The sequence below is a fragment of the Setaria italica genome, chromosome III (genome assembly GCF_000263155.2).
Source record: "Setaria italica strain Yugu1 chromosome III, Setaria_italica_v2.0, whole genome shotgun sequence".
Classification (NCBI taxonomy): Eukaryota; Viridiplantae; Streptophyta; class Magnoliopsida; order Poales; family Poaceae; genus Setaria; species Setaria italica.
The window spans coordinates 15,062,322-15,084,863 of record NC_028452.1 but is presented as its reverse complement, the minus strand read 5'-3'; the positions used below and the strand labels follow the sequence as shown (position 1 = coordinate 15,084,863).

Here is a 22,542-nt window from a genome sequence, read left to right as displayed (position 1 = left end):
CGCGTAGCACCACATTATCAGATCATGTAATAGTTGGGCTTGATAGATTCGTCTCGCGATTTAGCCTAGGGGTTGTGCAATTAGTTTTGTAATTAGGCTATGTTTAATACTCCTAATTAGTATCTAAACATCCGATGTATGTGCTAAAATTTAGCATATGCCTCCCAAACACCCTCATAGTTTCTTGCTGACATGGCAATATAAACTTTGATTATGAAAGTCATGGGCTGGGACTGCCCTATCCGCATCTCTCGACATATATCGTCGGATACGTCGTTCCTATCTGCTACTACTCGACCAGCATATATTCCCGGATTCTAACATATCCGCCCGCCGACCGTCCCGTTACATAGATACAGATTCTTGTGTTTAATATGCTTGAACATATCTTCGTTGCTTAGCTTCCCAAGAGACCAACAGGTGTGCATCGGCATCGATGCCCTGACGAGATGTTCCTTGATTCTGTGCTTTGTTCCCTTCAATTTCCAGATCGACGAACGCGGCGGCCGACGAGGAGCGCCGAGTGGGGTGGTGAGCTAGGGTACGATACGATACGCCGGCGGTGAGTGCAGGGAGGCGGCGGTGGATATAGGGTCTGTAAAGCGGCCGCGCTTTTGGCCTTTTCCCTGCCTAAGCAATAAGAGCAGTTGCAATGGGAGAAACCAACCTACTTTTCATAGTCTAGGATATTGTATCAAAAAATTATTCTTCACAATGCAACTTTTTTATCTAGAGTCTAAACAAAAATCCAACCAATAATTCTCCCTTCTAGTACCAGATCCTCTGTGCATCATGTAAAGGAGCTCGAGTGATGGGTAGCAGCGGTGCAAGCGCAAAGGATTCGGCAGTAAGTAAGAAGAAACTACTTGGATCTCCCCAAGACAGATTCGCTGATTTCTTGATCATTAGTCCGCGTGAGGACTTAATTTCCTCTCTCAGAAATGATTTAGTTGACATGATAATTAAGAGGGATAGAAACTATCATCAATGTCGGACTACCCTAAGTCCGCCGTTTCTAACTCCGCGGCGGCAGCGCCGCAAAAGTGCCCCGGCGGGCGGCGACCGGAGATACACGCGGTCGGTCGATCCCGTGCGGTTGCCTCACGTTGGATTTGTAGCGGATACGTTTCGGCCGCTCTCCGTGTTTTTGGTTGGTGGAACACGTGGGGCACTGAGGCTCCGTGCTTCGTTTTGACGTTTGGTTGGTTGCCCTCGGAAGTCAGAAGCGAATCATCATCCATACACAAATCGAGGTTCGCCAAGCCGATACGTACTGGAGGGAATTACACCTGTATAGAAGCACAGTACATCGCCACCCTTTACCAGAAAAGCCCCTGGAAAAAGTAAAATTACAGCGCGCGCACAGCTTCCAGCAGCTTCTCATCGTCATCCTCACGCGCGAGCTCCACCGACAGACGCCGGAGCTCGAGCAGATCTTCTTCCTCCCTGAACGAAGTATTTCAAGCCTTGGTTAAGCCGCAAGAGCCCACGCCCGGGACTCGCCTGGACGCTTCGATCTCGGTAATAGCACATCGGCCATCACTTCGCCAAGAAAAAGAAGACCACAGATCCGCCGCCACCGATGGGAACAGCAGTCCAGGGTTGCCGGCGACTGCAACCCAGACAGACAACCCAGCAGGGATGCCCAGATCTCCCACCCTTTCGCAGAAAAGCAGGAGAACAACAAAATTCAGGCTAAACTCACCGGCGGTGTTGGAGGACCTGCAACCGCCGGAGACGAAACCGAGCAAGACGCGCCGCGCGCTCCCCTGACCATCGACTGACGGCTCGACAGAGGAGGAAGCCGGCACAGCAAAAACCCCAAGCGGAAGCACCCACATGGGAAACCACAAGCTACCCTATCTAGATCTAAGCTAGACTAGGAGCTATACAGCCGGACAAACAACTCCCCCGGATCCTCTTCCTCTCCGGCGCCAACGCGGCCACCAGAGAAGAGGGGGAACCGGAGGGAGTGGCGCCGGAGCGGCGGTCGCCTCCGATTCGCCTTTCGAGTGCTGAAGCTGGAGAAAGGAGAACGGGAGAGACACAGCTGATTGCTGTTTCGGGAGCGTGCAAGTTGAAAGTGATACGTACTGCCATCTGATCCATCGATTCTTCAAGCGGACTCGGCACAACCGCACAACCTTTACTGCAGCATTAAAACTCTTATGTCTTTGGATTTTTTTTTGCTTAGGAAAACGTTGACATCTATAGAGTATAGTACGAGTACTCTGCAAGAATACAAAGTACTGTACCCCCTCTGTGACAACTGACAACACAGTATGGGCCAAGTCGCGTGAACCTTCTGTTCGGCCCGAACGACAGCGGCCCGTTCTCACACTGTCACCTATAATACCTCCTGTTTGGCCCGGTAGCATACAATTCAGAGTCTGCTGGTATATGTAGTAAGCCCACACACTTAAGTGGGCCTATTTTCTGCTTGACGGGTTATTTTTTTCCCCGAGGACAACTATCCATTCTTTCTTGACTCTTCATCGTCCTCGATTTTTCAAAAAAAAAAAGAAAAAAAATGACTCTTCTTCTTCCTTTTATTTAAGGGACCTACCCTTCGTAAGGCTCGAAACGCTGCCACTGATGCCTGCATTGGGTGATTGCATTTAGGAAAGAGAGAGAGAACGAGACAACGGGTCCATGACGATGTGAGCACTCAAGTCATAAACCAGTTAATTGATCGAATGATCAATACATGAAATATTGGAAAGGTCTGGTCTGGATGGCCTCAGCCCTCAGTGTTAGCCCAACAAAACTTGCTAGAAATGCGCACGGGTTCAGGAAACATGCAAACAAATGTGCGGCGCACGATCGCAAGGATTTTGTATGCATGGCTCGTGAAAAATAGGAAAATTGTAATTTTAGAACTTCAAGCAACGCGCTTCGTTATTATAGGACTCCAAACATCGACTTCGTTAAAATGATCCTCGAAACGTTGGCACTTTGTTATACATGATTTTTGTGTTTTTAATCACTTTTCTCAAGTGAGAAGACCGTATTGCCTTTCTGCCCGATATTTTATCATGATCGATCAGGATATCAGGCAGAAGGTAATGCGATCTTCTCATGACAAAATACATGTATTTCAGTTGAGAAAAGTGATTAAAAACATCAAATATCATGTATAACAAAGTGCCAAATGTCATGTATAACAAAGTGCCAACGTTTCGAGAACCATTTTAGCGATGTCAACGTGTAGAGTCCTATAATAGCGAAGCGCGTTGTTTGGAGTCCTAAAATTGCAACTTCCTCGTGACCTCCGCAGCCAGGCGGTGGCATGTGATCGGTGGTTGGTTAGCGTTGCGCATCTCGAGCGGCCTCGCCGCAAGTTCATGAGGTGCGAGGTGGCCGGTAGGATTGCTTCAAGCTAGTGGAAAAGTTTCAGAACGATGGAGAGAGGGTGACATTTTAATGACGTTTCCGATCGTAAACACCGGAAGCTTCAGGGCCATTTCCAGCGCGCCGGACGTGACCGGGCGCCCAGTGCCTCACGCGGCGCTCACCACGCCTGCGACAGGACGAACTGCCCGCGCCACGAAACAGAAAAGGCATCACGCGCACGCCGACGCCGCCGACGCGCGGCACCGCGCTGACGCGAGCGCCGGCCCGATCGCGCGACCGGCTCGGCCCCCACCGCCCCACGCGCCCCACCCTTCAGATCCCGATCCCAAATTCCCTTCCATTTCGGCACCACCACCCCGCCCCGCCATCGCCATGGCGGACTGCCGCAGCCTCATCGAGTTCCTCCGCGCCTTCGAGCAGCACCGCCGCAGGGCCTCCTCATCGGACCCTTCCTCCCCGCGCCCCCGCCGCGCGTCGCTCTCCTCCTCGTCGTCGCGGCCGCGGGGCCGGGGCCGGCTCTTCCCCGCCCTCTGCGACCACTCCCCGCTGGCCGTCGTCGACGCGCTCGCGCTCCTCGCGTCGCTCGCCGCGCTCGCCTTCCTCGCCGCGCCCTACGCGCGGCTGCTGGCCGCCGAGGCGCGGGACGCGGTGGCCGCGGCGACGACGCGGCACCCGGCGGCGCCCTGCGTGCCGCTCGCCGCGGGCGTCGCGGCGGGGGCCGCCGTGCTGGCGTGGGACGCCGCGGCGCACCGCGCGCGCAGGTGCGGCAGGCCGCGGTGCCGCGGCCTGCGCAAGGCCGTCGAGTACGACATCCAGCTCGAGACGGAGGAGTGCGTGCGCGGCCTGCCGCACGCCGGGGGAGGTGTGGCCGCGGCCGCGGCTGCGCGCCCGGCGTCGGAGATCGGGGACGACCACCGGGAGCTCGAGGCGGTGCTCAGGAAGATGGCGCCGCCCAACGGCCGCACCGTGCTCATCTTCCGCGCGCCGTGCGGCTGCCCAAAGGAGAGGATGGAGGTCTGGGGCGCTAAGAAGGTGCGCCGGATCAAGAAGTAGGGAGGCTAACCGAAGGCTCTTCTCTCCTCCTACCATGGCGAGAAATAATGAGCGAATCATTACCGTGGCTGCTCCATCGCAAATGATTACAGTTTCTACATACATAATACTATTACAGTTCCCTGCTGTCGTAGTAAGTATAATGCGCATAAGGAGAGGAATAAAGGGGAGGTAGATACAATGTCATCAGCGACCATTCCTTGGATTATGACAATAAGTGGCTGTTGCCTGTTCGTATATAAATAAGTGCAGCAGAGACAGATCCTTTTTGGTTACTTGGAAACTCGTTTATGCCATCTGAATTACCATATCTTTTTAATTAATATATGCTGGTTTTATTCTGTGTTACTACTAGGCAATGACTACGAATGCTGATGGCTGGTTGGAGAAATTGCTTTCATTCCTATTGTACTTTTATACGCTATCTAAAATGTTACCAAGCAAGGGTAGCAGTAGTCCCTCAGTAGCAACTCATGCATTTTTCCTTTTTGTTTCAAGGTTTATTAAGCCGATAGTTTAGAATGTTAGGTCTGTGGTGGAACACATAATTTGTGCCACTAGATTGATTTAGCAATGCTATTTGAGATGCCATGTTTTTTCTGTTTCTGTTTTTCTCACTGCTTGACCTTGGAAAAATGGTGTTTTCTTTATGTTGATGAATACTCCTCAATTTGTCTCTCTTGGTTTCTTATAATGCTGGCATTCCCTTTGTTGCTATTATCTACTTCATATGCTATATCCTATGGAATCTAATTTCATTGTTTTATTTGCGTGCTTTCTTAAGTAGACTGTTCATGTACTTCTATTTCACTTTTGAGTAAACTGCTGATGGCCCAAAGCAAATACCATTCCTGTACCCTATCCTAAAAACTCAAAGATATGAATGATGCCTTGACACCACTTTATATATGTTGTTTGATCATGTATCAATGGTCTCATCAATGCTGGAAGAAATTATTTGTAATTCCATTTCTTCACTTTGATCATCTTACATATTATCAGCTCCAGCTGAAGCCATTCAAATCAAAATGTCTGTAAGCTTGATCAGTGTCGTCGACATTGTGGGTGTTCAGGTCAAGTTTCTTCCCCGGACATGAGTGCCCAAAGTCTAGTAGCTTGCTTTCTCTGGGATATTCAACCGCCTGTCTCGTGCAGTTTGGTTCTTCGAGATATGGCTTCTCTGCGTCTCCTTTGCTTCCTGACGCCGAACTGCTGGTGCTACCTCCACCATTCTTTGGAGGTCCAATATACTCAGGTGCCATCTCTGTATCATTTTCATACCCTAACTCTGCTTTACTGTACCCGTTCTCAATCTGCAAATGAGCCATCCTACGTTCACTTAAGCTTCTGTTAAGGGCCAACGGGGTCTCATGTTCATGAGATCCTTTTCTGCAAAATAATGAACTATCATCATGTGCTTTTAGTACTCCATGATGGTGTAGTCTGTGCTCCTTGATGAATCCTTCAGCTGCAGTCAAATAATTATTTGTTGAGCTTTCAACAAACTGGATTTGTTTGGGCTCTAATCTATGCACACTTGAACTTTCTTTTATATCTGTAATTGCATTGCTGAAGCACTCATTTGATACTTGTGATACCAGCTCTGATATTTTTATTTTTGCATCTTCAAGGTTTGCAGGACCCAAATTCTGTTTTCCAAGTGTCTCTTGTGCCTGCTCTAAAACTGCCTGTAGGTACTTCCCTTGGGCTTCTATTCGTAGTTGTAGATGCCTTTGCACCTGTTGCCAGTGCAACTTCAGATCAGAATCACTGCAGCAGTAATCTATTTTGTAGACGCTAAATGTGACTTTGCTGGAACATGAAAAATGTTTGGTTCTATATCAGATAATCTAGATAGTAAATAATTTTGTCATCCTGGGAGTTAAGTGCAGATTATAGGAGGTAATTTGGAATTCATGACCTTCTTATTATTCTCTTTTGGAAGTTTGGGACTGCTAGGCAAAATGCTTGAGTTCTATGTTATTTCGATCTACCTTATCCACCAAGTGAAAGATCTGAAATAAAAGTGTGTTGTCTCGCTGGTGCCAATAACTCACCTCAAGCTGTTCATTTAGCTGCCTCTGAACCTCGATTTGCATCTGAAGTGCTTCACCAATTTGAATAGTCCTTGCACCCAGGAAAAGAGACTATTACTTCAGTTTTCGTACTATTACTTCATTTTTCATATTACACTCAATTACAGTGTTACCACTGAGTCCTTACTTCTCTGCTTGTGGAATGGCATTTGTACTGCTCATTGTTGGTGCACTTGTTCCAGGCATCCTATCAGCAATGTTTGTACATCCTATGGCTGCAAATCAGTAACAAGTTGCTAACTCTCATGCTGTTTCTATAATGATAAAGATGGGAGTTACAACTTGTTCTTACCATTCTTTGATGTACTGACATTCGCTTGAGCTTGGAGGTTCTTGCTAAGTCTGTATTTCTGTAACATCCGAAAAATAATGTTTACTCCCACAGTTACAGATATCATCTTTACCAGGAGGATTTCAGATTCTCAAGTACCTGGAGATGACTTTTCAGATGGTACAAGGTGAGTCCTGGAATGCCCATGAGCCTCATGACTGTTTTTGGTGTAGCTTCTGGGTGATGAAGAGAAATATTAGAATTCAGCTGGTCTCTGTACCTTGAGAAGATAAGAATATTATACTTACTCTCAGCTCCACCTAATTGATTGACTGCATCTACAAATCGCTGATGTAACTCAGGTGTCCATTTCAGCCTTGGTTTAGCGTCAGTTGAGAGAACCAGCCCAGAATCTCCTTGGGCATTTCCCCCACGCAAAAACAGATGCTGCTCCATTGGAAAGGATGTCCTTGTAGTGAAGAGCTCACTCGGGCCTTGATGTTGGTGATACATCTGCTGTAGAATGAATGCAAATTTTTAGAAGTTATATCAATGAAACAGGGGGGACTGCAAATTTTTGGAACCTTTCTTGCCTCTGTTTTCCAGTGGCCTCTTTTCTCTGTTCTCAGACGTTGAAGTTGTTCCTGTTGACTAGCTCAAACACACTCTTGTCCTGCCTTAAGCTTGTTGATACCCTTTTGGCCTTCTCAGGTTGATAAGGAGGGCCTTGCGAGGTGCTCCTTATATGGGAAAACATAGAATCTAGCATCTAGGAACAAACATCAAAAGAATAATCTTTAAGGCTACTAACAGAAGATGCTATCTTTTGCTATTCTGGAATCAATAACCCAAATAGAAATTTTCATTTTGATTTTCAACCTGTGACTGCTATGTACACCTTACTTTTCTCTCAGTGTATTCTACTGGTTTAATTCAGTTTAAGTGTGTGTGTGCATGTATAGAGATAAACACAAACACCCATTGATGAAGCAAGTTACCCTTTTATCATATATGTAGCTTTCTGGCATTCGATTCTGCTATCTGATCTGTTCAGTTTGTGAAAGATGTCATTCTGAATTTATGCCTTATGAATCACCAGGGAAAAATGGTTTGAGTAGCTTCTCTATCCTGCTTGCTGGAGGTTATTTTGTTGGTATTTACGAATGATTCAGTCTTACTGCACTATGTGGTTCAGTCTTACTGCACTATGTTACATGATTAAATTAATTATTGTTTATAGTGGAATCGGATGCAGTGTGGGCTAATTTTGTTTAAGCGACACGATGACACTTGCTGTTATACTTTTTGGAGGAGCTATTCTGCTTACAGAAATGAAGTTTTTATATCAATTTTATTCTGTCCGTTGTACTACTTTAAAGTGCATGGAATATGAACAAGAATAAGTTCCATCAGTGTCCTTTCCTAAGATTGGTACATATTCACATTGCAGTCCAGAAAAGTTTGGGCCATGCGTTTTATGCTCTTTACGTGGGATAAGCTCCTTTTGAACAAGACCACTTTGATTGTAATCATCGCCAGTCAATGCAAGAGTACTTGTGTACTATGTTTCTGTATATGTTACACAATCATTACTATTTCAGACTTTTGCTACCATAGGTAACGGGTTCATTATAGTCATGTCTTTTAGTTAACCAAGTTTTAAGGGAAACACTTGTAAGCCAATGTTGGCCAGTCTAGTCCCTCCCATTTTGTCTTTTGAAAAACAGTAACATCAATCAAATTCTATCAATTCATACAGTGCATAAGAGAACTGCTTTGTAGCTTTTCCAGTCTTAGTTTTGTCATCTTCCTGAAATCAAAACAAGCATGTCAGAGTTTTTCCACATTTAGCTATTTTTGTTCCTATTGATATGTTCTTGATGTATGTAAGAATAAGTGTTTTCCTTGTATATAGTATGCTTGAGAATTCAGGACATTGTGTTTCATGTGTGCTATTTAACTATGGTTATTCACTGTGCTTCTACTCTAGATATCCGTATAACATTTGGTTGGTTGAAGAAGTGCCTCATTAGAACCATACCAATAACATATGTTGACATTCAAGACCACTAGTAAGATTTTTAATCTTACATTATTGAAGCTCTTCGATTAAGGATGGAACATCTCTCTCTTTCTGCTTCACTGTTTCTGTTGATATTGATGGGTCCCCTCCCATTTAGAGCTTTCTTCGATAGCCATGGGGGATAGTAACCATAACTTCCCCTATTGTAATATATATTTTTTAATAGGTTAGAAACCTCATGAATTTTTGGAAGAATAGAGTGTTTGATAGTTTGCTAATTTTCTCATGGTGATTGGGACACTAAGACGTAATGGTTATGCCATTTGTGACATCATTGTATTTACTGAGTTCTTGTTGAGGAGTTGAGCAGGAAACATATGTTTATATTTCCTTCTCTGCAATTTAGTTTTCTTACTCATTTGATAATTTGATCAGAGACTGCATGCTATTTGGAATGGAAGGTGGGCTGTCTAGCTATCAGCATATAAAGAAGTCATCGGTAGAAGAATCCAAAGCATCATCCTGTAACATTCATCTTTTGCAAAGCAGCATCACTTGTGGGGGCATATTCAGCTGCAAAGATCGGTCTGGATAGCAGTTCTAGAATTGTAAGTTACATATAACCTGAAGCTTCCTGCGCTAGTTTCTATGAACTAATTTTACGTGAGTTGCCTCTACACATCTCTGTAAGCGTAGAGCCTTGTCGGTTCAGTAGCAGGCAGGCTAGTGGAATGAGTTGCTTGAACTAAGGAGTCATGACCACCACACTGTGTATCTGTTAATTGTTATTGAATGACTTCTCTTAGAAAAATAAGAGATCCTGTAGATATTATCAGTAGGAAGAAAGGGCATAAGAGTATTCAGTTTGTCTTTCGAAATTATATGTTTTTTCCTTTTGTAATAAGAAAGTTAAGCATGTTACATTGTAGGAAATATTATCAATGAACTATCATAGCACACCTAACAATTGTTATTCAATGGCTACTTTCTCAGATAACAATACAACTTGTTTATATGGTCAACAGAAAGAAAGGGCATAAGAGTGTTTGGCTGGTCATTGGAAATTCAGTGTTTTTTAATAAAAAATATAAGAAAGTTAAACCTACTAGATTAAAGGGAATATCAGTCTATTTTCATGCGTTGTGGATACGAAGGATCTGAGAAATGTGCTCATTGTAGGAGTACATGATTTTTATTCCTGCCTGTAGGAACCATGTAGCACAGTCCAGTGACAAGATTCAAAATACACAAACAGTTAGATCTTATGAACTTTGGTGTTGTATCATTGAGTTAAATTAATGTTTCCTACGAAAATGATCTGTGCTTGTAGATAACTTAGCATTCCTCATCTTTGGATCTCCAAAACCTGCAGAAGATAGATAATTATCACCAAAACTCAACTGCAAGAAGTGATGTTATCTGATTGGTGCAGCAGAGCAGCGAACTGATAAAATTGGTGGATGTACAAATTATGTATTTGAAAAGGCAGCCATCTAGGTGATATGTGGGCACCTAATTTCCATATATCCTGCCTACCTGCCAGCTTAGCATGGTTATTATGCATATTAGGAGCCACCTTGCCTTCTGCCTAGCACCCACTACTTTCAGAACAAAACTAGTTTGAATATTTGAATGATCGATATCATCTGGTCTAGTAGCTTTGCATATGACTCCACATCTTTGAACAGTGTTTACTGGGAGCTGGCTATGGCAATGGCTGCTGACCAAACTGGTCTGACATAACTGAGCTGAGATCAAACGATTTGGGCCTAGAAACCTTATCCATTGTCTGGACTCTGGAGTACACCAGTGCAGGATTAGTTTTCCATCCAGTCTTTTCAATCATATTTTATAAATTGGCCCTACAGAGCAGAATACCAGCCAATTAAAATCAATTATTTTTTTTGAAACATATAAAATCAATTATGGATAATGCAACCCAGTTGCACAAGCTACTCATTATTGGATCGAGTCTTTGTCCAGACACCATGAGCTCCATGAACACATAGATTCTTGAGCTCAAACTATCTTTAGGCATCAATTCTTTCTTCAGTGTCCTTGGCATGTATTCATCCTCAAGTTGCCTGCACATTTCCGATGGGCTATGCTTTTTTGTCAATGTGCATTTCTCATCAATCCACCTAAATCTTTTTTTCTTATTCGCCTTGCCAGCATCCTAATCTCAATATTCCTTGTGCGACAAAGAAGCTTTCTGTGGCTTTCACGGAACATATGCTGCCTGAGAATGCAAATAAACTATCACGGCGGCGACTATCTTACGCTTAGTGATAGTTACTGTTCTGGGATGCTCTTTGAGCAACTAGTCTGGTCTAGTGGTTATGTGATGCTCTTGCAGTTCACAGGCAGCGAGGAAGCACCTGAAGGATTCATTCCCGATATGGCATCTAATGCCAAATTGGCACTCTATATTTTCGTGCCTTGTTTATAGCTGTACATGTATGATGCGCACTGATGCTGTGTGCTAATGCTTGGATTTGTTTGAAGGAAATATGTGGTTAAAGCAAATCAAATTGAGGTGATGAGGTGAACATCTTTGATATTCTTTCATTGGGAGCATCGCTGGAGCATATGGCATTTCTAGTCCTGGTCAGTGCTTTTGGTTTGCCCCTCTTTCCAATATTCCAAGATCATATTGACATCAGTTGTTGTCACGAGCAATATTCCTGGAATCGTAACTCTTCCACATTTCGCCTCCTGGTTTATTGCAGGTGCCTTTTCCATGTTATTACTTGCTGAAAACATGCTACATCGTACGTGTATGGTTGTCCTTCTGCTCTTAACTTTCCAAACTCGTTACAAATATGGCCATTGAAAACTTCCTTTTTGTTTCCTGTACTATTATCACTCACATATTAGTATTGTTTTTGAAACGGAGCTTAGCTAGAGGGTTTTCAGTCAATGTCCCTCTTTTTGGTTCCACAGGTATCTGATCTCTCTCTTTGGAAGGCTTTTGCTTTGGGCCCGGAAAAGAGAGCCCGGGTGACTATCTAGCACTGCCTAAGAGCAACTCCAGCAAAGGCATTATTGAAAATTTGGAGGCGCTACTTCCCTTCCACCTTGCTTTCTCCCTCCTTGGGAATGTGTAAATTCTTATCGAAACATCTAATATTTGGGTGGTGCTAAAATTTCCGTTTCGGAACGGTCAATATTTTGCTTTATATACCTTTCTTAGCTGTGCCTAGTACAATGTATGGTTTGCCGGGTGATACGACCGCCTTCGATGCCAATTGTTGTCTTGTAAACGCTTGTTGGTCAACGTTTCGGTTGGTTTGGTCAAATTCTGGCTATAAAGGCGAAAATAAGCTATACTATGTTCATGTTCAGCATCTATTGACGATACACACGGATGTTATGGTCAGTATCTACGCATTTGAAGCTTTCAGAGGCTGGCAGCTTACGTTTCTGGCTGACATCTTTTGGAACGGAGACTATGAGCATCTCACGTTTGCTGGCTTTGTGGTTGGAACAGGTTCTCGTGCTGGTGTGACACGTCAGCCGTTGGCCTCCGTGTCTACACCTTGTGCCAACTGCTACCGGAACATGCAGAAACATCACGAGCTCCTGACAATCAGGCCTGGTTAGTAACAGAACCAGACTTGGTAGCTGTCCTTTTGCAGCGAAAAAGGGGACGAGAACCATCCACCTCCAGAGCTGACGATGCAGAGCAAACGGCGGCGAGAGTGCTTGTCACGGTCCGCGGGCGCATCTTTGATCTTTCTCGCCTTCTCGCTTTGACAAGCAGGATCAGGAGGAGATCAAAAGTTCAGAGCCCGCGCACGGGGAGCCTTGCGTTGTATACCGCGACCTTGCAACGGCGATTGGGCAACAACAAAGCGCCCGGCGCGCGGAGGAAGTCAGCTGCTTCGTGTCCGTCCGCGGCGGTGCGGCCGCAGAATCTCCCGTCCCGATAGCGAACTCGAAAGCACCAGGCGGGAGGGCATCACGATTTCACGTCCCGCGTTCGGCGGCCAAGGCCAGTGCCGGGCAGCGACAGAAGTAGGCGAGAGGTGTAAACCAAACGCATTGGCTACTTCACCTCACTTCGCCCGCCCTGCCAAACAAATTTCGGCTTGGGCTAACCTTGGATGGAGCACACTGGAAAAGAAGCCGGCTGGCTTTCCTTGCACCCGGCAGCAGCAGCTCTTCGAACCCTGAAACAGTTTGGAAATCTTAGGAGGCTCTTCGAACCCTGAAACAGTTTGGGAATCCTTGGAGTTGGAGGAGATCGGTTGTCACTGATCTGCAGATTGCATGCGCGTCCATGCCTAGCTCGGGCACCTCGTACATTCCCTGACGAATAATGGCTAGAAGATGAGCGATGCAAAGGGCCGGCCGGGCATAGATCCCCTATCCCGCGGCCACTAAGCACGCTTTTAATCACATCCACGGGCTACACCCCGAGGCCCTTAATCGACGCAAAGATTGCCACTGCCAGGTTAAAAAATAAAAACGTGTGCCGATGTGGATGCGTTTAACGTGGTCAGTGGACACGATGCCATTTTTTCCTTTCTGGGGAAAGGAGAGGTTACCAGCCAGTCATCTGGAAGAAGCCGTGGTTACAAATGAGCAGACAGGCGGAAGCTGTTCTTCTCATGGTCGCTCATCAAGAATGTATCTCGAACCTGCACCAAGAGAAGGGGATGCGACACACAAATACGTACGAGCAGGAAGGTCCTTTCTAAGTCCAAGCTGCCATATTTCCACTAAGGGCTTGTTTTATAACAAGTGAAGCATCAGAGGAAATGAATAAGATGAGGGCGTTCTCCTAGTATTTAGAAAATTTCAGTTCATTGAATTCGCTTGAAAAAAACAGCTGGTACCCAAAACAATTCAACTGGTAAGCGCAAGAAATAAGGACAACCGAACAAATTCTTTGCATGAAAGATTATAAGATTCCAGGAAATTGCCCAAAGGCATTCCATCAAAGCAACAGACACCACCAGAAATTCTCAAAATCTTCAACCAGATGTTCAAATTTCCTCACAATATTTGAACAGGTTGCCTTGCTCGATATTGACATCTGTACTTCCCTACCCATAGATCCCCCCCCCCCCCCCCCTCTCAAAAAAAAGGTGCCCATAGATTTCCCACGAGAATTGAAGATGACAAGGTTTATCTCTACTTTCATGTTCACAAGCATCTAAAAACTGCCATTAGCTCAAGACAGTGAACTTGAAGAAAGCAAATGATTGCATTACGCAGGTTGCAGATTGACTTAGCAGCAATGAACTCAAGAAAGGTTAAATGATAATTAACCATAAAACAAAACAGCCACAAACTTTGCACCTTGCGATTCATCCAAGAAGGATTATCAGTACAAAAAAAAAAGTGTTCTACCAACAAGGTTCATTGCTATTCTCAGATGTATGAGCATTATTCACAAAGGAGGATGGAATCAACTTTCCCCAGCATTCGGGTTCGTTCCAGTAGCTGAAGATGGCTGTTGATCGGTGAATGCACCTCTGGCAGTTTGCGGTTCAGGTGCTGAGAATAGCCCATTGAACCAAGGAACAAGGGCCCAAGCTCTGTTACTGCTCTCACTGACACTCCCAGGGCCATCAGCTCTGACTTCCTCATGGATGCTTTCTGTTCTGACAACACTGCTTGGCTCGTTCAAGTCTTTCGTCTCTTCAGATGGTAGCTCAAACCGGCACACAGGGCATGAACTATGGAGTTCAAGCCATGGAAGGATACACGGAGAGTGAAACTTATGCTCACAAGGCATCTGCTTTGCCTGGGACCCCAGCTCAAGATCATCAAGGCAAACTGAACAGCTGACAACCTCTTCAATTTTGACAGTGGGCAGAGCCTCAACTGCCTCTTTCTTCGCAGGAGGGGTACCATACCGGTTTGGGTCGCTCTCAGCCAAATGTTGAAGTAGCAAGCTCAGCCCAGCTCCCAGCACATACTCCTCCAGCAAACCATCATCATTGCTAGATGTGCCTTGGTCATCCCGGACCTCATCAGGATCAAGCACTGAGCCTTGCAGAGCAAGGGCCTGGTTGAAGGCATTGATCAGAATGGAATTGTCTCTTTCCCTGTCAGCCCTGAGGTCGTCTTGGATGCTGTCAAGTACCCGACGAAGAGCTGATGCCCGTCGATGCCTCCTGATGAAACCCTCAAACTCACGGCCCATATCATCATCATCTTCTTCTTCATCATCCTCGCTGTCCGCCGTCCCTCCTGGTTGCTCAAAGGGGTTGTCAGACGTTCCCCATTGTGATGAATCCCGCTCTGACCGCTGGCTAGCCAACCCCTCAAATTCCGCGCCAATCATCTCTTCAATGAATCCACCATCACAGAATGGGCACTTGATCTCCTCGGCCATGGCCTCCTCAATGTCAACGGCATGCTCACATTCATGGCACCAATACCTTGTAATTGCAGCTTCTGTCATCGTCCAAATCCTTCCCCTGATCAAGTATTGCACACAAACAAAAGGCGTCAACAAGGCACTGCAGTTGAAGGGTAATTTGTAGAGATTCCCAAGCAAACAACTGAAGGATCAACTCATCATCCATAGGAGTAAGTGCAGCATCTAAACAACAATTTTATCAAGAAGAAATGAAACAAGATGATGACTACAGTGCCCATTTGTGACTAAACTTCACTCGGCAATGGCAGGCATGGAGATCTTACATAAATTGGCATCAAGAATAAGAACAAAGCTAAGTTTTGCATCTAATACGAAGATTAAGACTTTCTCTGGTTCTTTAGGAACAGGAGTATCAAGCTGTCCTGAAGAGAAGGCCCATTTGGAGACAAGGGCGCACTGGCAGATCTTGGAGACAGGGAAGGCAGAGATTAGGAGTCGAGATTCTTAGTTGAAGAATCGGGTCTCAATTCCATACTTTCTATTTGAAGAACAAGATTCTATTCCAAAAAAAAGGAATTGAAAACCCATCAGAAGGCATTGGGTGACACGAACGCGAAACTTAATTCCCTGTCCGCTCGAGATTCACTCACATTGCACTACTCTTATTTGCAAACTCATCTTCCCCGAACAATTCCCTCGAGAAATCCCCAATCTATCTGACCACAAGCAACAAAGGCGATCCCTTTCCTCAGACAACACAAGATATTATCCAAGGGGAAAAAAGAAGAAGTAAAACCAATCGCCTTCAAGGTTCTTGATTTCGTGCACCGGGACCAATCGCCCCCACCAAAAACACCGTTTTTTTTAAGGGAAAAAAAGAAGGGAAAGACGAGAAGAGACGAGACGACTGACCTTTGCGCCGGCGGTTCCCTCCCCCACCTAGCGGATTGGGCTGCGGCGGCGGTCCTCCGCCCCCGCCTCTCGTCCTTGGTTGCTTCGGCGGAAGTAGGATGATGATGTTGATGAAGACGAGCAAGAACAAGTTACGGGGCAGGTGGGTGGCATGCTGGATTCTTTACTCTCTAGAGGCCATCGTCGTCGCCCGGCTCTAAACGGAGAAAAGGATATTTTATTTTGATCCCGGCGCAAATCTCCAACCAATAAAGATTGTTATGACTTGGAAGCATACAATTGCCCTGGTCCCTTTTGCGTTTCAGGGATCTGGTTTAGCACCCGTAATTCGCAGCTTGGCTGATAAAACCTCCCTTTCAGCCAAAGGTGCCTACCAGCTAATCCTCCAGCCCAGACCTTGGCCTCTTCCTTACTAGTTTTTTCTTTTTAACTAAAAAATAAATATTTTTCTGTACCAAGTAAAGTTATCATCAGAGTACGTACATCCAACTCGTTTTTTTCCTGAATAAACAAAGAGAGGGGAAAACCAAAGTTGCAAGTATTAACGGATTTAGTGGATACTTGAAGGTATGCGTAATTTCATAAGAAATTTCCGGCACTGTTGTGGCAGGGCGTGGCGTTGACCGAGCGCAAGGCCAGTAGGTCACCGGCACCCTTATCCAGGCAACGAAAACGCTCGCAAGTTGCTTCTCATCTCACCTCGTTTCAGTTCGGGCTTCTGCCTGCCGGGTCAGTCAATATTGGCGGACACGGCGTGGAGCACAAACTTCGCTCCAGAGGACTTAACGACGAAGGTATACCACACTGCCCGCTTGCTCCGGCTAATTTGGACTCTGACATGGACCAAACTGATACTGGTACGAGCTACGGTCTTGTTGGGAACAATTTAAATTTTACTTATGGTGGTCAAGATAAGCTGAAACTAGCAGCCAATCGGTACGTTTTTTTTCAACTTTTTCTAGTCAACGTTTCTTTCCACCACTCCCACTTGTACTAAAACGCTCAAACGGGATCAAATCTGCTTCTTAGGGGAGCGCTTTTTTCATCTTTGTGCAGCTTATTTGATAAGCGCTTCTCCCCGCCGTTGTGCTAAACCGAGCTATACTCTAGCTAGCTGATAGAAAGAAATGATCCGGTGGTTATTAATATACGAAAAAGGATAAAATGCAGAGAATAGAATTGTAGGTGGTTTGGTCACTTCCAATAATGTTATTTCTCTTTGGAGATCAATATGTGATATAAGAAGACAAAATTTGGCTGCTAGCAGTGTTCCTATCCTATTATACCTACGAACTGCCTGGCAACTCTGCCATTGTACAAGGCGTGTATGGAAAACACTATTGGATGCATGGTCTCATTGTACTAGTAATTTATTGGGCATTTGATACCCAAGCTCTCAAGTTTTGAGGTATTCAAGTGATAAGCCAATCAATCCTCTGTCCAGCCGTCTATGCAGAAAGATGATTTCTTTGTAAGGATGGAATGCAAGGATGCCAAAACGTTTGAACGGGTGGTTTTCGACCCTATCTTCAGTGTTGAGAACATCTTCGTCATCTGAATTCCATTCAGATTCATGTTCTACTGGTCCTTCACTGCCGTCGCATTCGCAACGGTTAGCATTTTGCAGCACCCAGGGCCCGTTAACTGCTTTCATGCCTCAGTACCCACGCCATCCGACCGCATGATTCGTCAAGGATCCAAACCCGGAGCTGGCGTTCATCATCGAAATATGCACAATAAACTCCCTTCTCAGACCTCCCTAGATGAAGCTCCGGGCATTCGCACATTTCAATACCACATGGTGGTCGGATCATCCGGTATGTGTTGTCTGACAGTGATATCCTGCAACAAAAGATAGCATTTACCAAAAGAACTCATCAATCACGTAATTCAGTTGAGTAATTTTTTTTGTGAAGAAAGATCTCGAACATAAGAAATTAAGAAGATGGTTCTTAAAGAAGCATCGCGTCTTACCTCATAACAAAATCCATTTCACAATGGGCGTAGAGCACCCCACGCCAATACACGGCTTGACGCCCGTCAAGCCATGGTCCACCCTTTCGCATGCCGGCGACGGTTCCTGCGGCCTCGCCTTCACGCCTGAACGATCTCTCCGTCCATCGCCCGGTCACCGTCGAGAAGACGTTCATCACGCACGGTGACGGTGGCCACTCTAACTCCAACAGCGCCGCGCTGATCTCTACGTGCTGAACAACCTGATCACGCCGTGCCCAAGGATGATTGCTGCAACGGGGAACGCTTGGGATCAAGAGCACCTCGTAGTGCGGCGACACGACCACATGTTGTTGGTGGAATGCTGGGCCGGGAGCTCCGGCAGGGGCGCCCACCACCACGCGACGGGGTTGAGCAGGCCGTGGAAGAGGAGGAGGACGCCGTTGCAGTGGCCCCGGACGCAGGCGTTGGGCATGTAGTGGTCTGCGGGATCCTGCATGGAGGAGGGGGGGCGGAAGAGCTCTGCGAGGGCCATCTCGTTGTAGTTGACGAAGAGCCCCGCCAGCGAGCGCGGGACGAGGTCCTCACGAAGGAGGCTGCGGCTGTCGATGAGCGCGCGCAACGCCGTGCAGACGCGGCGCGACGTGGCGACGACGCGCGGCGCGCCGCGGCGGAGCACGTCCGCGAGCACGTCGTCGGGGAGCAGCCGCATCGGGCCCTCCTCCTCCGCCTCGTGCTGCTAGCTCATCATCTGTCTTCCCTCTCCTCGGTTTCGGTTCCTCCCCTGCAATGTGCCAACCCGCGCGGTGATCGCTCTACTATGGCTATGATGATCAGCTGTCGATTCGTGCTCTAGCGCCCATGGCTGGTAATCACGCGTCTATAACGACATGAAGTCGAATCCGATGGACCTCCGTTTGATCGTCGGTTTCTGTACCCCAGTCGGAGTAGGGCAGCCAGATCCTCGAGACGGGCAGAACAGCGTCACTAGCTGCGCGCCTCTGGAGGCCTTGGCGACGAAGGCAGTGTTAGAGATGTAAATGTATGAGGAGAATATCTGTTCCTGAGAGGTATGGCTGAGAAATACGGCTTGTAGTTTGTTAGCTTGTACTTGTCATATACTCCAAGGTCTGTAACAATCTATTGTATTCCATGCGTCACGATCTTTAACACCCATATAACACAAACCCGTAGCGATGAGCGGCGTTCCTTCCACACTTATTGCCCTTTGAATACTTTCATAGTATACAGATCCAAAACCAATCTATAGCCTCACCTCCAAACCACCGTGGCCAGCTCCTCCAACTTTAGCTTCTTCAATCCATTGGCGAGCCACACCATTACCGAGAAGCTAGCCAAGAATAATCACGCGCTATGGGAAGCGCAGGTGTTAGTAGCGGTGCGAGGCGCGCGCCTTGAAGGCTATCTGACCGACGCCATAGAAGCTCCAGCAGCACTCATCGACGGTAAGACAGCGGGCGGCAAAGACAAGGTTCCCAATCCACTTCTCGATGATTGGAAGGCTACTAAACAGCAGGTCCTTAGCTTTCTTCTCGGGTCGGATTCAAGGGACGTACTGTCTCAAGTGGCATCCAAGAAGACTGCTGCCAAGGTATGGGGGGATCCAAGAGATCTTCTCCTCCCATACGCGTGCACGAACAGTGAACACACGGCTTTAACTATCAACCACCAAAAAGGAGTCCATGACGGTTGCTGAGTACTTCACAAAGATGAAGGCCTACGACGACAAGATGGCGGCTGCCGGAAGAGAACTTGATGATGAAGAATTGGTGGAGTATATACTGACAGGTTTGAACTACGAGTTCAATCCGTTAGTGTCAGCAGTGGTGGCCAGAACCGGTGCTATCTCCCTGGATGAGCTATATGCCCAGATGCTCTCCTTCAAGACAAGACTAGAGCTGATGCAAGATGGTGGTCAGTTAGGATCATCCGCAAATATGGTGAACCGCAAAGGAAAAGGAGGTGCAAACCGTGGCTGAGGTGGTGGCCGCATGTGTGCCCCTGGGCGTGGACCTCCCAGCCCTCCTAGTCAAGGGCGTGGACGCGGCCCTGTTGGTTCAAACCAGCGCTACAACAACAATGCAGGAAGCTACAGCAACAACAGCAACAACGACAAAAGGCCTATCTGCCAAGTGTGTTTCAAGAGGGGACACATGGCAGTTGACTGTTGGTATAGGTTTGATGAAAATTTTGTTCCTGATCAAAAACTTGTAGCTGCTGCAACAAGATCTTATGGAGTAGATTGCAACTAGTATGTTGACACGGGAGCTACAAACCACGTGACTGGTGATCTGGACAGACTCATAGTTCGTGTCAAGTACAATGGAGGAGATCAGATTCATACAGCCAGCGAAGCAGGTATGGACATTAGTCATATTGGTCATTCCATTGTTAAAACCCCTAGTCGTGATCTACATCTTAATAATGTTCTTTATACTCCTGAAGCTTCAAAAAATCTTGTGTCGTCTAGTTTTTGATAATTCTACCTTCCTTGAAATTCATCCAAATTTCTTTTTACTTCCTTGAAATTCATCCAAATTTCTTTTTAATCAAGGATCAGGATACGAAGAATACTCTACTTAGAGGGAGGTGTCACAAGGGACTGTATCCACTTCCTTCTTTGCCTCCATCTAAACAAGCTTTTGGAGCCACCAAGCCCACGTTTGCAAGGTCGCATAGTTGTCTAGGCCATCCGTCTTCATCCATTGTTGAGCAAGTCATTAGTAACAATAATCTCCCTTGTTTAGTCGAGTCTAAAAGTGAGTCTATTTGTGATGCTTGTCAGAAAGCAAAGAGTCATTAGTTGCCTTATCCTAAGTCTTCCAGTGTATCAAAGTATCCTCTGGAACTTGTGTTTTTAGATGTCAAGAGTCCAGCACCAGACTCAGTTGGGAGAAAGAAATAATATGTTAGATTTATTGATGATTATAGTAAATTCACGTGGATCTATCTTTTTCATTTTCAGTCTGAAGTTTTTCAAAAATTTCATGAGTTCCAAAGCTTTGCTGAACGACAATTTAATCGTAAGATCATATCTGTTCAGACTGACTGGGGAGGGGAATATCAAAAACTCAATTCCTTTTTTAATAAAGTGGGGATAGCTCATTTAATTTCTTATCCTCACGCTCATCAACAAAACGGTGTAGCTGAGCGCAAGCATCGTCATATAGTTGAAGTTGGCCTAGCTTTGCTTGCTCATGCCCCTATGCCCCTAAAATATTAGGATGAAGCCTTTCTTACAGCCAAGGTACTAAATAGCATTCGTAGCGCCGGCAATAGCGGTAGCAATATGCAACCGCTACCGCTACAAGGTAGCAGACCCAAGATAGCATGTTTGGACTTAGCGACCGCTATGTCCGCTATTGCCTACTATTGCTCATATTAGACCGCTATTTGCTACATTTATGATTCAAGTGATATATGAATATGAATCAAATGGTAATAATAATGTTTAAAAGGATTATGTAGGTAATGATGTAGGATTATGAGATGAAAAATGAATTTTTTATTTATTGATATGAGAATTTAATATTAATATATATATCCATACATCTTAATTATATCTATTTATTCGTGATTCTTACCGTATAATGTAAAGGCTAACTTAAATTTTTACTTTTTTAAGTAAATTTGATGTTAATATTCATATATGCTCTAAAATTGTGACTATTTTTTGAATTCCGCTATTTCGACTTAGCGTCTGCTATAGCACCCACTATCTGCGATCCATTACACCAACCCTAGTCCACTACCATAACACTAAACGCTATTTAGTACCTTGCTTGCAACAACATATCTGATTAATCGGGTTCCTAGTAAAGTTATTCAGAATTCCACTCTCTTTGAACTTCTTTTTCATCAAAAACCTAATTAGTCCTGTCTGCGGATTTTTGGTTGTGCTTGCTATCCCAACCTACGACCATATAATTCACACAAGCTTCAATTTTCGCTTGAAGCAGCGTGCTTTTCTTGGGTATAGCAGTCTACATAAGGGATTTAAGTGTCTCGAAATTTCATCCGGACGTGTGTATATCTCATGTGATGTGATTTTTGATGAAACGGTCTTTCCGTTCTCCCACCTTAACCCCAACGCAGGAGCCCAGTTACGAGCAGAAATTTCCCTTCTCTCGTCTAGCTTGATAAATTCTAGACCAGCTAGCATTGGGGGTGATCAAACTTTGGATTCCAGTATGAGTAATAGTCCTAATTTAACTACTGTCTCTGGTGAAGCTATTGTTGAAATCAGGAATAGGTACTGCCAGCTAGAAATGCACGTAGCAATCCAGCTACTCATGCTGAACACGGAGAGGTTTCTGGCGCTGAAATCCAGGCCGAACCCTCCCCGGTATTGCATTCTGCAAGCGGCAGCGGATCCCCTCCAGCATCTGTGCGGCGTACGGCTCCCGCGCACATGCCTGGTGAACTGGGCAGCGATGCATGCTGCCCCATTCTGCGAGCTCAAGCGCGAGATCAAGGGGGTGCTTCTACAACATCGCCTACAGGATCTGCTGCGCTGCCTTAC

At 45.8% G+C, this 22,542-nt stretch overlaps 3 protein-coding genes and 1 long non-coding RNA gene across 5 annotated transcripts; 2 read left to right on the top strand and 2 right to left on the bottom strand.

Annotated features, from left to right (window-relative positions):
* Nucleotides 1-3,455: 3,455 nt before the first annotated feature.
* Nucleotides 3,456-4,755, top strand: LOC101755105 (uncharacterized protein At5g19025-like). Its single transcript, XM_004961638.3, has one exon. The coding sequence runs from the start codon at nt 3,727-3,729 to the stop codon at nt 4,405-4,407; it is 681 nt and encodes a 226-aa protein (XP_004961695.1). The 5' UTR covers nt 3,456-3,726; the 3' UTR covers nt 4,408-4,755.
* Nucleotides 4,756-5,287: 532 nt separating this feature from the next.
* LOC101755514 (myb-related protein 2) lies at nt 5,288-8,257 on the bottom strand. 2 transcript variants are annotated; one of them, XM_004961640.3, is made up of 7 exons: nt 7,368-8,257; nt 7,083-7,287; nt 6,934-7,010; nt 6,796-6,853; nt 6,631-6,718; nt 6,465-6,534; nt 5,288-6,146 (listed from the first exon to the last, which is right to left on the bottom strand). In XM_004961640.3, the coding sequence occupies exons 2-7, from the start codon at nt 7,285-7,287 to the stop codon at nt 5,406-5,408; spliced, it is 1,239 nt and encodes a 412-aa protein (XP_004961697.1). In that variant the 5' UTR covers nt 7,368-8,257; the 3' UTR covers nt 5,288-5,405. The 2 variants fall into 2 exon arrangements, with proteins under 2 accessions (XP_004961697.1, XP_004961696.1); XM_004961639.3 differs by having other exon boundaries at nt 7,083-7,290; nt 7,368-8,256.
* Nucleotides 6,831-12,131, top strand: LOC105914071. The gene is made up of 4 exons (XR_001163601.3): nt 6,831-6,961; nt 9,233-9,405; nt 11,303-11,404; nt 11,527-12,131. It is a non-coding gene; the product is annotated as an uncharacterized LOC105914071 (long non-coding RNA).
* A 1,861-nt stretch (nt 12,132-13,992) lies between these two features.
* LOC101754695 (E3 ubiquitin-protein ligase SIRP1) lies at nt 13,993-16,379 on the bottom strand. The gene is made up of 2 exons (XM_004961637.3): nt 16,047-16,379; nt 13,993-15,231 (listed from the first exon to the last, which is right to left on the bottom strand). Exon 2 carries the CDS (start codon nt 15,213-15,215, stop codon nt 14,214-14,216), a length of 1,002 nt encoding a protein of 333 aa, XP_004961694.1. The 5' UTR covers nt 15,216-15,231; nt 16,047-16,379; the 3' UTR covers nt 13,993-14,213.
* Between the last annotated feature and the right edge of the window lie 6,163 nt (nt 16,380-22,542).